This window comes from Astyanax mexicanus, chromosome 9, assembly GCF_023375975.1.
Source record: "Astyanax mexicanus isolate ESR-SI-001 chromosome 9, AstMex3_surface, whole genome shotgun sequence".
NCBI lineage: Eukaryota > Metazoa > Chordata > Actinopteri > Characiformes > Acestrorhamphidae > Astyanax > Astyanax mexicanus.
Genome location: NC_064416.1, coordinates 13,305,915 through 13,321,472, shown reverse-complemented (window position 1 = coordinate 13,321,472; position 15,558 = coordinate 13,305,915). Strand labels below are relative to the sequence as shown.

Sequence of the window (15,558 nt, the reverse complement as noted above, 5' to 3'; positions counted from 1 at the left end):
AGATGAATCATCACAACTCTGACTTGGAGGACGAAATGTAAAGAAGCACTGTTCAGGTACTAGAGATCAGACAAGCACACACATGTCTGTAAAAGACAGATACACACAGATGTCACCGTATGTATGTTTTGTCAAACCATCAAACCTTAAAAACGGCAAAGTTACAGAAGAAAGAAAAGCCTTTTTAACAAGTCAATAAAAAAAGGCATTTTTGTTCATTTCTATTATCAAATTTAGCATATTCCAGATTCACATTATGTTAAAAAGTGAAAAAATTAAAGAAGACTGGAAATACAAGGTTTTGCCTGCCACAATTTACAGTACTATGGAGTGCCAAGTGGTCCAGTAATTTAGACCACTGCCACTATGATGGCGCTCTTTCCCCTTATCACTCCTAGGGTGATGGCATCTGTGAAGTTAGCCTATAACGTTACAGAAATAATGTTTGAAGGGGTGTTCTGAAAACATTTGAAATACAGTAATAATGGTTTGCATCATAATGTTATTAGAATGTTTTTTTTTTTACATTCTAATATGTAAGACATTGCAGGGTGTCAAGTATCCAGCAGTCTAATGTGCTACTAATAATTGTGAGATCGCTGGTGTGAATTCCGGTCATCCCGGTAGCTTGCCATCAGCTGCTGGAGCCCTGAGAGAGCACAATTGGCCTTGCTCTTTCTGGGTGGGTATTTGGCGCTCATTCCCTCATCACTCCTAGGGTGATGTCAATCAGCACAAGGTGTCTGTGAGCTGATGTATCAGAACCAAGTCGCTGCGCTTTCCTCCGTGCGTGCTGTGATGCTACTGTGCAATGCAATGATACAGCAGTTTAAAAAGAGGCGGTGACTGACACCTGTATCAGAGGAGGCATGTGCTAGTCTTCACCCTCCTGGTGTTGTGGCGTCACGTATCATTGGGGATATAAAGCTGAGTAGCAGCTGAATGGGTGGGACAATTGGCCTAGCTAAATTGGGAGAAAAGGGAAACAAAAAAATACAGTATTGTGCACAAGTCAGTAATTTATTCAAGTTATCTCAAAATGCCCAAACAATGCACATAACTTAAGAAACATGAAAGTGAATCAAAGGGAAAACAAATTTTACAATGTTCAATTACAGTTTATTTAATAATGCAAAAGAAGAGAAAGTGGGACTGTAAACCAATGTGCCAGACTTGATAGATCCTCTAAAACTGTCCTCACATCTCAATAAAGGTGTGCATATGGGTCCATCCGTCTGTGAGATGATGACTTAATGTTCTAGAATGCTTTAAACGATGCAAAGCTTCTAGAAACTTTTGCTGATCAACCCAAAACCCAGACCTCAACATCATTGAATGTGTTTGGAATGCCTTTAAAAAAATGGTGCTTCTTTATCATATAGCTTGTCCAAAATGCATGTGTTAATCTGCTCTTAAGGGAGTGCTCAAACCATGATTTGTATTAACTGCAGTGAAGTAAAAGTGAATTTCACTTCCAATATTGTAACTGGAGTCCAGGTGCAAAAAATACAAATTCTCACATAATACTGCTTTAAGTAACTGAAGACTACTTTTGGTTTCTGACGTATGCATAGTACTGTACTATATGCAAAAATACTACTTTGAATATTTTCTCTGGGCCATTCTTTACACAGTTCTTTACAGTGTAAAGAGCATCAAAAATGTGAAAATTCTATTAAATGACCATGCAGCGTGTTTAGTAAAGATAATAATACCATCTTCTTCTCCAGACTGAACTGCTGAGTGATGTAGCAAAGGAGAAGCAGTGCCAAACACAGAAGAAGAGCATACCACTGATTCCCAGGATGCACCTGCAGTCTGCAATGCAAAATCAAAAGCCTGTTACTTCTTACTAACATAGTGTTTTGAGGTTTTAAGAGTTTTTGTTAGCCCCTATTTCCCCTTGTTTTCACACTTATGTAGTTTTAGTGATATCATCATGTTCTAATGCTATCATGCTGGTATCTCCTATAGCTCCTGTGATTTAGGAATCATCAACCACTGTGTGTACTCTTATCTTTCATGTTGTATCATGGACCTCAGTATAAAACATATATACAAAAACCAGCCTTAACATTAAAACCATCTGCCTATTATAGTCTACACCCACCTTGTGCCACTAAAACAGCTCTGACCCATTAAGGCACAGCAAAAGAGCTATACACAGACCAGCCATAACATTAAAACCATCTGCCTAATATAGTGCAGGCCCATCAAAACACTTCTGGCCCATCATAGCACATTTTGAAGGTGTAGCTCATTTGTCACGTACGTTTTAACACATTATAGATACCCCTATATAGATCAGCTTTCCATTGCTGGACTGAGGCCACTGGAACAATATAAGCAATGTTCTTAACTTCACCTGTCAGTGGGTTCTAATGTTTTGGCTGATCAAGTTGAATCTTACTGAGTTTTACTGTTTAACCCCTAAACATCTGCCTGACATTACACCACTAATTCTTGAGGATTTCTATTCAAGCATTAGATAAAAAGCTTTCATGTTTAATAAATAACATTACTGAAAATATAACTGTAATAGAAAATAGAAAATAGTATTTAAATAAGTGTGCTCATGTCAAAATCTAATGAATAAAATTGGCTCTTTCCTGAACTTCATTTTAAAATCAATATTCTTCTGAATACAACTCAACCAGTTCATGTCCTTCAAACCTTTAGTTTTTATTTGATATGTCTATTTTCAAACATGCAGAATTTGGGTTTGATTCTTGTTACTGATCTGGAATTATTAAGTGGAGTAGAGAGTGAACAGGCAGCTTCTCCAAATGTCCTGTAGTAAATTTCAAAGCCCTCAAATTTTCAGAATGTAAATAAGTTATTTTACCGCAGAAAAAAAGGGTTCAGTATCACCTTCACCTGTAGCCTGTATATGGGACAAGGCATGTTAAGGGGTTAAGTCTCCTTATGAGAACCAATGTTGTTGCCATGACAAGGCGTGGCTCTAATTTGTATGTGATTTTAGCTTTCATATTTAATATGTATAAATTATTTATGTTAATTGAAGGCCATAAAAGTATACGAGGCCTAAACATGCAATTCACATCTTTAAACTTCACTGAAAAGGTTTCTTTCTAGATTCTTTGTGTGATTTTTTTTTCATGCTCAAATTTGTAAGCAGCAGCTTTTGCTGTACAGACTGAACTATCTCTCTCTCTCTGAATGAGACGTAATAATGGATCCTCTTCTTCTGTGTTCCCGGAGCTTCAGCCTGAATGAAAAGGTCTGGGTCAATGTGTAATATTGTGTAATATTGTAAACTCTGTTTTATGTGTTTCTGGCTGTCTGATTTTATCTTGCGGTTTGTTTTGTTTATTTTGTTTTCATTTTTGAAAAAAGAGAAGAAATAAAAGACATATCTGAGACTGTTTCAGTAGAATTCTAGTGCTGTTTGTTAGGAACGAACTGGTTCTTTTCTCTTTCTTTTGCGCCCACATGAAGCCGAGTGGAGCTCATGCATTGTCACAGTAGTAAAGGTATTTTCATATCGATTAAAAAGCCTCTTGGTGTTCTCGTCTTTATGTTGTTCTTTTGTTTGAGACATCGTTAGATGACGCTCAACTGTTCTCAGCCCGTAGCTGTTTGGAGGGCGGGGATAAATGGACAATTGAGGCAGTTTAGCACGCCTTTTTGTCCTGCACAAAAAAGCTCATTAGCACTGCAGGCACTCTGGCCACACCGTGACATTAGGTCAATGCAGCACAGTTCCAACTCGGGGCAGAGGTGTTGGAAAGAGCTCAGCAGAGGCAACAAAACTGCTCCAGCTGCAGGAATAATGCATAATCGCTGCATTCTGGACAAATAAGGCCAACCGTGAGCACCGAGGCCTGAAGGTGCAGCGTGAGTCAGAGCCCCATGGTGTGACTGAACAGAACGCCAGGACACAGCTTGCTCTTTCAGCACAATGCCCTGCAGGGTGTGGAGGTGAATGGATGCTCCGTGGCCTCATGCTCTGCTCAACTCTGCCTAAAGGTTTAACCTCTCTGTAGCTGGCAAAAGAGCTATTGTTAGAAGCTTGGAACATACTCAAAAGTTCAATACAAAAAGTCACATAATTTGTGGATAATTGCTGAGCTTGGTGTTCAACATCAGAACCAGCAGTTTGTTAAGAGGAAAACTCTGCTATACCACACAAATCAAAACACACAAAGAACAGAAAATCACACAAAAGCCATTTGAAAGCCATATGAAACTGTAATATTGCATATAGGTATTTGGTTATATGAAGTTAAACATAAACCAGCCATAACTTTAAAACCATGTCATCTGCTGGTGTTGCTCCACTGTGTTGCATCAAGTCGAAAGTCAGTGCAGTGTTTTCGCGGACAATATTACAGCACTTCATGCTTCCCTCTGCTGACAACTTTTATGGAGATGCAGATTTCATTTTTCAGCAGGATTTCCAAAAGAGTACCAATTATATAATATTCTGAGACACTCATGTTTGGGTTTTCATTGACTGTAAGCCATATTAAACATCAACAATAAAAGAAATAAATGCTTGAAATAGATCACTCTGTGTGTAATACATCTATACAATACATTAATCTTACATTTTACACTGATTTACTGAAATAAAGTACCTTTTCAACCATATTCTAATTTTTTGAGATGCACCTGCACAGTGGTTTTAATTTAATTAAATCAGTATGAATAGTAATATGTAATATTATGTTATATTAGGGAACCTGACACACAAAGTCTATATTACTTAATATTTCATGTAACAATTAATAAGAATCCCTGCAATAAAATAAATAAGGACTAAGGACTATATTCTCTTAGTGAGTTTATTTACATGGTATCTAGCTCCACCTACAGGTCTTTCAATGTTACTACAGTTTGTTGTAATATAGCGTCTGAACAAAAACTAATTCTTATTCTTAACAAAAATGTAATACAAATCCCCTTAATATAATAAATGCATAATTCTACTTGTTTGTTTAATTTTATGAATGTATTCCCTAAGCCCAAAAAGTTGCCAATGTAAGTACTTAAAAACGAAGCTAATTAATTTATAAAAAGCAAGTTGGACATCCTTTCTAGTCAGTTTATCGTAAATGTAATACTGTGGATCTTCAGTATTAATTTAGGAGATTTTGTGTGGAAAAGTGTCTGTATGAACTTTGCACCGAATGATCAATAAGAGGTGAAACTTTCAGAGGTCAATGACTTTTACAGCAGCAGCAGCATTCTCCTGCATACAGACCTTCTACAGGAATACTCATCTGCCGTGTAAGTATTTATAATATATAAAGATTATATAAAGCATAAAGTGTATAGTGTGTACCAGTAAGTCTACTATTAGTGCTATACTAAGAGTAAAGTGTTATGTAATGTACTCATAGACGGCAGTACATTACTGATTAGACAATTAGTGGCAGTACACAGCATTTTAAATGGTGCTAATTTTACACTGGAAATACAAAAAAGAAAAATACAGTCTACGACCAGGCTTAATCCCTGTCTAGGAAACTGACCCTAAATCAGTGTAAAATCTATTGGCATGTTTGATGTATGCATTGTACAGTATTAAAGTCTATTTACTTTTCTAATCTAACAGAGACTGACACTGAAGTGTTTGATGATCTAAGTATTTTCATGCAGTGGCTGAAATAAATAATTTATGTACAGGTTCTGGAAGCAGTTCTGCACAGTCAAACAGATGAGCATACGACTGCAGCACATCAAAGACCATATTTTGGCAGCAAATCAAGTAATAAAAACAACATACTTTATTATTGATGTTTTTTTGTTTGTTTTTTTTTTGTCTAATCTGACATTTCTGAACATTCATGTGTTAGTTTTGTGACCAAAAACAATGTGCTGCATATTTTAACTTTAAACTTTACACCTGGGTGCACCAGTTCTGTTCCTAGTGATCTAGCACCCTGCAGAGTTATACTATCTAAACAAAACATTTGTTTAATTATTATTATTTTTGGTATCAGATAGTCCAGTATTTGTTAACCCTTTAAGACACACACACTCTGCACCTGTGGAATTAAAGAGTTAATTAAGTGTTGATTGTCATCGGCGCAAAATGCAGACTGACTATATATAAGCTATGATATATATATATATATATATATATATATATATATATATATATATATATATATGTTTTACATTTTGTTAGTTCTGTACACAAATAAGAGACCACGTAATGATGATGTTTTCCTTGATTTTACCAAATTGAAAACCTTTGGAATGTAATCAAAAGAAAGATGGATGATCACAAACCATCAAACCAAGTTGAACTACATTGTGTAAGACTGGTGGAGGAGAAAATACCAAGATGCATGAAAACTGTGATTAAAACCAGGATTATTCCACCAAATATTGATTTCTGAACTCTTTCAGCCATTTCTCATTTTCTGCAAGTAAATGCTCTAAATGACAATATTTTTATTTGGAATTTGGGAGCAATGTATTTATTTATATATATATATATATATATATATATATATATATATATATATATATATATATATATATATAGATATATATATATATATATAGCAAAACGTAATGAAAAATCAAATTGCACTTAAAGTTATACATCATTCTTACATAGTGTATGATAAACATATTACAATATATAGGTTATTGCTGTTTGAGAATATACTGAATGGATAACAGAAACATGTTTTAATGTATATTTTACATTTAACTGTACATTTCAAATATGCAAATTTTACTTTGTGTGCATTTTGTCTGTGTATTATACTATAAACCGATCAGACATAACATTAGAACCACCATCCCCAAAACTACACGCTTGTTCTGGTGATGACCCAGTTGTCTAGCCATCACAATTTTATTCTTGTCAAAAATGCCCAGTTTCTTATTTCTTGTTTCATGTCATTTTTTCTGATACTTGCTGTCTGGTATGTCCACGCATAGATTATGGCACTGGAGATGAGAATAATCAATTCCAGCTGTCAGTGGTGCTAATGTTATGGCTGATTGGTGTATATTTATGTGTGTATATTTATGTGTGTTATAGCATAAATGTAAGTACATAACCAAAAAAGCAATCTGATCTATTTGGGATGATTCTGACCTTCAGAACTACACAGTAGTAATGTGAAAAGTTAGTTAATAATATTAATTTTATGTTACAGTGTGCTGAAATGTCCTCACCTCCATACAGCCCACTCACCACTCATGTGCTTAACACTGGCCGAGGTATACCAGCTGCCAGCATGGTTATCAGCCTCCACCTCCGGAACCACACTGCAGCATCCTGGACCCTGCTGAGAACAGGGTAAAATGTCCTGTGTTTTATCTGAAATTAAGGATATTACTAGCTCTATATGTTACTTTTCTAGAGAATCCAATGGGAAGGGAAACAGCAGAAAGACAAATGTAGTTTAGATATCTGGGAAATTGGGCCATATTGTAATTTAGTACCAATGTCAGTCAGATAATATCTCTTTCATGAGCAAAGCTGTTCCTTCTAGAGCTACCAATGATGATGGACGGTGCCCAGGTCTGATCACCAGAGAGGCCTTTGTTCCTGGTGTTTATAAGATGCGTTTTGAGACTGGACGCTACTGGGAGGCCTTGGGGGAGACCTGCTTCTACCCTTATGTTGAGGTACTTCTACCCTGCTGTGCTAATCTGTTTTGTATTAACATACAAAAGAGTTTCACATTATCAGCAAATTAATGCTAAAAAAAAAATCTTATGTTGATGAAATTTTTACCCCCAGATTGTCTTCACCATCACGGATGCAGCTCAGAAGTTCCATGTTCCACTTCTCCTGAGTCGGTTCTCCTACAGCACCTACAGAGGAAGTTAAACGGGAATTAATGTCTGTATTCATACTGGCCTGATTAAAGGGGAGCACTGATCTTCAGATGAACTCTGAGAAAATGTTACATTCACGTATCTAGCTACAATATAACATTATACTGTACTGTCAGTGCATAGCAGTGCTGTCAACTCACCCCTCTAGGGAGTTAAGGGGCTAAGTTTTTACTTTTATTACCATAGGTTTTAAATTGATGTAAAATAACAAAGTAACGAATAAAGTACAGCTGAAGACCAAGCTTCCGAAGATGCAGGCAGGTTTATTAACAGATGTTCACAAATAAATCCATGGAGAAATTCTGACCAACAGTCAAACATACATTCATTTTAATACATTGAATTAACCAATAACATATCTTTTGGCAAGGGTGAATTAGGGAGCCCTGCCCTCAGTAGATTTTATATGTTTTTTTCAGCTCCTCCTTTTTATTAAGTCATCTTTTTAAAATTTGAATGTAATTGTGACCATTGCTGCGAGTTTTCCTTTAAAAAAAATAAAAAATTAAAAACTGACCACGGCCAGCACCAGCATCTTAACTAACACAATGAGCTTATATTTCTGATACGTTTGTAGCCAGAAGTCTCCAGACAACCTTGTGCTAATCAGCTCTACCTATTAACACAGTGCAGGTGCTTACACGTGTTTGCTTCATTACATTCTAACATAAGACCCATTTTATTTTTTGCTGTCTAAGACACCTTCAGTTCTCCAACCCATCCTAGGTCAACAGGTTCATGCTTTAACTCTCCAACTACCACAGTACAGAAATGATATACGGAAATGACAATACAGAAATGTCTACATTCTGCAGCATTTTCAGGGTCAACTGTGGCCAAAGCTGCTTCTTTTCTGCCTTATTAGGCAGGAACAGTTTGCATTTTTTTACAGCAATACAATTTATATTATGTATCTGTATCTTTCCCCCCTTTTTCTTCTTTTAACTGATTTCAGTTTCTGAGCTTCACTGGTGCACAATCTGTCACTTTTACCCACAGTTTATGTCTTATGTGTCCTTAAATATGTGTTTAACAAATACCTTCAGACCTATCTCTGTCCTTTTTTTGTCTATTAGGAGTTTACAGCTCTGGCAGCGATATTGCATTAGCTTGACCCAGTTGACAATCAAAACTCTAACAGTATGTATTTAGCTACTTTAAAAGGAATCTAGTTGCTGTTGAACTGAACTTCTCTTTCCCCTCCTTTTTATTGCAATAACAATAACAACACAAATGCAAGCTGCAACACAGGTTTGAGACATGTAAAACACCCAACGAACAAAAACACTTACTAAAACAGTATGGTAGTTAACATTACTCCTAAAGAATGTAATATTAAAAATATTTAGGCTACATTTCTAAGCATCTGTATGGAAGCCCTTTTCTGCCACAAAAATAAGTGTCCTCCACTAAGTCAGAATTATTATGTCTGGAGGTATTATCTCATAATCATAATAATGACTTAGTATCTCATAATTATGACTTAGTATCTCACATTTATGGCTCAGTATCTCATAATAATGAGTTAGAATTTCATAATAATAATGACTTAGTATTTGAATTATAACTGAATATCTCATAATATTGACTTAGTATCTCAAAATTATGACTCAGTATCTAATAATTATGACTTAGCATCTCGTAATTATGACTCAGTATGTCATAATATTGATTTAGCATCTCATTATTATGACTCAGTAGCTCATAATTATGATTAGAATCTCATAGTAATGACCAAGCATATCATGAATATGACTCAGCATCTCATAATTATGATCTAGTATCTCATAAGTATGACCCTGTATCTCATAATAATTACTCAGTATCTCATAATTATGACTTAGTATCTTATAATAATGACTTAGCATCTCATAATTATGATCTAGTATCTTATAATTATGACTCAGTAGCTCATAATTATGATTAGCATCTCATAGTAATGACTAAGCATATCATGAATATGACTCAGTATCTCATAATTATGACTCAGTATATCATAATATTGACTCTGCATCTCATAATTATAACTCAGTATCTTATAATAATGATTAAGCATCTCATAATTATGACTCAGTATCTTATAATAATGATTAAGCATCTCATAATTATGACTTAGTGAAGTGGCGGAAATAGACTTTTATAAATCTGAAGATATTGTTAAATAATGACTGTTATTTTTTTGTTCTTATTTATTTTTTAAAGAACTATAGATATCTCTGACTCTTACTCTGTGATCCTGATCAGCACCGGGCTGCTCGGTTGCTCCTAGGTTGATTAGCACAGACTGCCTGGCTCCTGTACTGAAAGCGCATCTCCAGAGAACAGAGTGACAGTTCTGATATATTTCTGCTTTAATAAAAGTCATTATACTCTTAGAGAATGGCTGATGAAGAGCTGGAAGCAATTAGAAGGCAGCGAATGGCAGAGCTTCAGGCAAAACATGGGGTAAGTAAAGACTGAGCAGCTCAAAGCGCACAGACCTTATATGGAAGCGCACATTGTAGTTAGTTAGCAGGCCCAGGCGTGACTCTGTAATAGTGGTTTATGGGTTTATATTAGCGCTAAATAACATTATACCACATTATATATTAAACTGTCCCTTTACAAATCTACACAGCGAGCTAGAAAATAATATGTGTACTGCAGGCTTATTATACAGTGCGATTTGAGGTAGCTAGTTAGCTTATTAAGCTAGCTTAGCTAACTTTGCTAGCTGGCTAGTTAACTTCACATGGGATACATTATGGCCTTTAGAAAGAGTTAAACAATCTAAATCTACTTTTTGTCAATCAGAATTTACAGTACAGGTCCAGAATCTCCTGTTGTTGCACAGTTTAGACGTATCTCTGCTTTAAATGCTGGATTTACCAGGTTAAATCCTTCATGAGTTTCAAAAAATGGGCGTGTAAAGCAGTGCAGCAGGACAGAGTTAATCACCTGTCCTGCTAGCTTGGTAACCGAAACAAACAAATTAGGTTAATATTGTTCACACCTATTCACACCTAATTTGTTTGTTTCTTGGATTCTTGTTTTACTAAGCTTCCTCAGCTGTCAAGTTTATGTTCTTTAAGGGTTCTGTAGTGAACAATCTCTCCAAGAACTATTTGACCCAGTATCTCATAATTATGACTAAGTATCTCACATTTATGACTCAGTATCTCATAATAATGACCTAACATCTCATAATAATGACTTAGCATCTTATAATTGTGACTTAGTAAAGGACCCTTATTAAGTGGCGGAAATTGACCTCCATAAATCTGGACATATTAATAACTTAACTGATTATTTGATTGTTCTTATTTTAATTTTTAAAAGAATTATATATATATTTCTCTGAATATCACTCTGTGATCCTGATCAGCACAAGGCTGCTCAGTTGCTCCTTAGTATCTTAGTAGTTTTCAAATGATTTAAAGTTGTATTTTCCTTGTTATTATTTATTTTTGAGTAAGTGCAAACTATGATATGTGAGGTTTTGGATCAGTTGATGGAGCTTTGGATTTTGGGATCAGAAGTTCCCTTCCTGTGTCTGCGAGCTAAGCTGTCACTGTCAGGTCTTTGATTAAGGCCCATTGCCAGTTTTTGAGATTAATGAGCTTTTTTTAGTCTATATGTATAAATGAAATAACTAATCATAAAGTAGAAGAAACATCACTGTTTGTACACATATTCACATCACTTTTAAACATTTGAAATGCAAGAAGACACATTGTGTTATTAATGGGACTGTGGGTTTTATATCCAGGTCCACAGAGCTGCCACTGTTGGGTTCTTAATTTGAATTCTCCAAATATGCTGTAGAATGACTGACCCTGTCTTTTAATGCTAGGATATGCAAAAACATGACATTTTGTAGTTTATTCGTCAGTGGGTTATGGGTTCAAATTTTAGGGTCTGCTAAGCTGACAGAGTTTTAAGACCCTAAACCTCTCTGTTCCAGGAAAGCAAAAAACAGGTTGATCTTGGCTTTCCAAAAATAAGAATGCCTTTTAGTAGAGCTGCATATTATATCGTTACAGCATCATCATCGTAATGTGCACAAGTGTTCAATGTCAATTTATTTTATTTTATTTACTTTTTTACTGCTTAATATAAAAGAAAAATGCACAGTGTTGTCATATTTCATGAGATATCTACAAGAAGCAGATTATCTGCCCATTATTATTTATTTTACTTCAGTATTGGATACATGGAATGCATTATTAAATGCATAATATAATTATTTTTAATCTCCTTTCTTTATTTCTTTGTATGATCATTCTTCAAGATATGTATACATTTAGACATTTTCACGATTTTTTAAATACTAAATATAGGATATATAAAAATTCTAAAATTAATACTGAATACTGAATGAATATTTTATACTGTATTTTGTTTTAATTTAATTTCATTATATGACAATTTTACGTTGACAAATATTTATCAAATGTAGTTGTTGTACACACTAAAAGTCTGTACACTGCCCTAAATGAATGTCAGCTTTCCCCTCAGGGTTTAGTGTGGAATCAGATGGACCCGGTAAGCTCCGTTGTGCTTTACACAGCAGGCATTTTAAGATTAAGCAGCAAAAGCTTTTAGTGGCCTCAGCAGTTTAAATGTGATCTGATGTTTACTCATGTAATAATGAACTTGCTATGATTAGATTTGGCATATAACTGGTCTGCTCCCAAGCACAGCCTGGAATCTGGTGCATGTTGACAAAGAGTGCTACTGACTGACATAACAGTGCATTGCATCTAAAGGACAAAGTAGTTTAATCAAGAGGAGTAATTATTTTCACAGATACAACCTGTGTTCTTTGGCCTTTTATTTTTTAGTAGCTGTACCAACTACTGAAGCTATATGTCACAGTTGAGACCCAGAATACAACAATAAGAGCATGGATTTTACATTTCACAATTGCCACATGGAGGACAAAAGAATCAGCCAACACTAAAACCACTTGCCTAATGCTGCACAGAAATAAAATAAAGCATTGCTTTTTGTAGGGCTGGATGATATGGCCAAAAATCTAAAGAAATTATGATATCTTAATGGACAGTTCAATGTCAAAGAAAAACTGTCAACAGATGTCTGTACACATGTCTATAAACATCTGAAAAATTAACTGGCCAATTCATGTAATGTGCATCAGAATGTGACCGGTGGTGTAAGGTATTTTTGAAATATTAGAAAAATCATATTTCCCAATATTGAAACATTTATATTTTGTTATGTTTAATCATATTAAATGATTGTCCAGCTCTAGCTTTTAGGCATGGCAGGAGCGGGTTTGTGGTATTGTAGTCAAATCAGTAATTAGTGAAACCCTCCATTTGTCTGAAGTGTTTTACATTTACTCTTTTTTTTTCTGTTTTAGGACTCCAGTGATCAGCAAGGCCAACAAGAAGCAAAGCAGAGGTATATCCAGTCCAGTTATACAGCAGTCTTGGTCAATCTGAACAGTCTGAGATGATGATCTGTGGTTCTCAGGTTTGCATTCGTTATTAAGTTTGTTTCTTTTTTTTCTTGCAGGGAAACAGAAATGAGAAACTCTATACTGGCTCAAGTCCTGGATCAGTCAGCCCGTGCCAGACGTAAGTCAATTTTCTACTGTTTTGATCATTGCACAGTCTGAATACATATGTTCTTGCGTTTTTTATGTTTTGTTTAGTCATGCTCAGTAGAAGGTCAATAATTAGCAGATATTTTTTCCTTTTTTTTCAGTGAGTAACCTGGCACTGGTAAAACCAGACAAAGCAAAAGCAGTGGAAAACTACCTGATTCAGATGGCGCGTTTTGGCCAGCTTGGGGGAAAGGTGAGGAAAATCTGTATTACATGTATAAACATCAACACTTTCATTAAACCACCTCTTTGTTACTGCGCTCTCTGTCCATCCTATCAGCTCCACTGACCAAATAGGAGCACTTTTTAATTCTATAGTTCTTTATCACTTTTATTTTTGTGGTAGATGTCAGCACTGCAGTGACTCTTGCTTTGTGGTGTTGTGTTAGTGTATATTGCGCTGATATAAGCGGGTCAGACTTTTTGTTTAAACACTGAGTCCACTTACTGTGCAGTGCTGAGAATGTCCCACCACCCAGGTCATACCTTCTCTCTGGTTGTTCCGTGAGTTGTCAAACGGATGGACTACAGTCTGTAATTATAGAACTATTTAAGAGCTGATAAAAAAGACCGTAAATGTGAAAACAAGAGGTTGATGGTTTTAGGGCTGTATATGTTCACATAAGATATAAAGGTTCTCTTTTCTCATTTCTCAGATCACAGAAAACGGTTTGATAGAGATCCTTGAAAAAGTCAGTCAACAGACAGAGAAGAAGACTACTGTCAAGGTAACGGTTTATATAATAATGCATTTAAAGGTTTACGCCTATTAAATCATGGTAGATGAACTTCAGTGTTCTTGTTTTCACTGAACCTTTTGCTTCTCTTCCAGTTTAACAGAAGGCGAGTGATGGACTCTGATGAAGAAGACGATGATTAAAATGCTTGGCTGAAAAAGTCTGCTGGAAAGACGTGGATGGGAGAGTCTGGTTTTCAAGAAAACAACCAGAATGCGTCAACGTGGCCAACCAAAGGTGCTGTCTAAGGAGAGCATCCTGCGATAGAGACTCTAGACCTTTGGGAACACAGGAACCCATGAGCTCACCCATGTTGTTTGTGTTATCTCATTTTTCACTATGGTTCGCTGGATTTTTTTTTCATACAGGTCTAACTGCAGTAACAGAATTGCTGCAGTAACATTTCACTAGAGACTGCTTTAGATAGATTTAATTAGCACCATAATGAAACAGGCCTCATTGTCATATCTCTCTGACTTTGTAGTCCCTCCCCCCTTTCTGACATGTATGTTCAACTGTTTACATAATAAAAAGCCTTAAATACAGCTGGCACGATATACGTATGGCTGTGGTGCTTAGAATTGTGTATTTCTTGTATGTAAATGACCTGTAATCACAAACAAACCAAAAACGTTATTGTTGTTTTCATACTTCCTACCAGCAGTGCAATCCTCACCTGTGCAAAACTATAGCAATAAATACACTGCCTGGGCATAAAAAAGTCGCCACCTGGATTTAACTAGGTACATGATCTGGTGTTGCTGCAGTTGGTCAGGTCTGGGTTCAGCAACAGTATGTGCTGAAAGAATGAGGTCAGCTGACTACCTGAATATACTGAATATAGACCAGGTTATTCCATCAATAGATTTTTTTTTTCCCTGATGGCATGGCCATATTCCAAGACCATTTTATGACAATGTCAGGATTCATGGGGCTGGAATTGTGAAAGAGTGATTCAGGGAGCGTGAGATCATCATTTTAACATATGGATTGAGAGAGTTCACCACAGAGTCCAGATCTTAACCTCATTGAGAATCTTTGGGATGTGCTGAAGAAGGCTTTGTGCAGTGGTCAGACTCTACCATCATCAATGCTGAAAGATCTTGGTGAAAAATTAATGCAACCCTGGATTGAAATAAATCTTGGGACATTGCAGAAGCTTATCGAAACAATGCCAGTAAATGTGTGCTGCGATCAAAGCTAAAGGTGGTCTGACCAAATATTAGAGTGTGGGACCTTTTTTGACCAGGCAGTGTAGTTACACATTTTAACAGGGTGTTGGTTTGAAACCATATTCATTTATTAAATTAATATATTAAAGTAGTAACTTAGGCTCGTGGTAAAAGTTTGACCTGTTGTGTGTAGTATATAGACAAG

At 35.8% G+C, this 15,558-nt stretch overlaps 3 protein-coding genes across 4 annotated transcripts in view; all 3 read left to right on the top strand.

Annotated features, from left to right (window-relative positions):
- LOC103040524 (heterogeneous nuclear ribonucleoprotein C) overlaps positions 1-3,527 on the top strand; it is a 120,030-nt gene extending 116,503 nt beyond the window's left edge. For both annotated transcript variants that reach the window (XM_022679509.2, XM_007244026.4), the window contains 2 exons: positions 3-56; positions 1,731-3,527. In XM_022679509.2, coding sequence (XP_022535230.1) covers positions 3-41 — 39 coding nt within the window. In that variant the 3' untranslated portion in view covers positions 42-56; positions 1,731-3,527. The remainder of the gene's footprint in view (positions 1-2; positions 57-1,730) is intronic.
- Positions 3,528-5,175: 1,648 nt separating this feature from the next.
- On the top strand, positions 5,176-8,884 carry uraha (urate (5-hydroxyiso-) hydrolase a). The gene is made up of 5 exons (XM_007244027.4): positions 5,176-5,253; positions 5,653-5,734; positions 7,146-7,288; positions 7,485-7,620; positions 7,736-8,884. Exons 2-5 carry the CDS (start codon positions 5,684-5,686, stop codon positions 7,823-7,825), a joined length of 420 nt encoding a protein of 139 aa, XP_007244089.2. The 5' UTR covers positions 5,176-5,253; positions 5,653-5,683; the 3' UTR covers positions 7,826-8,884.
- A 1,192-nt stretch (positions 8,885-10,076) lies between these two features.
- Positions 10,077-14,744, top strand: pdcd5 (programmed cell death 5). The gene is made up of 6 exons (XM_015604452.3): positions 10,077-10,278; positions 13,199-13,239; positions 13,354-13,415; positions 13,546-13,637; positions 14,101-14,172; positions 14,277-14,744. The coding sequence occupies exons 1-6, from the start codon at positions 10,213-10,215 to the stop codon at positions 14,322-14,324; spliced, it is 381 nt and encodes a 126-aa protein (XP_015459938.1). The 5' UTR covers positions 10,077-10,212; the 3' UTR covers positions 14,325-14,744.
- Positions 14,745-15,558: the final 814 nt, after the last annotated feature.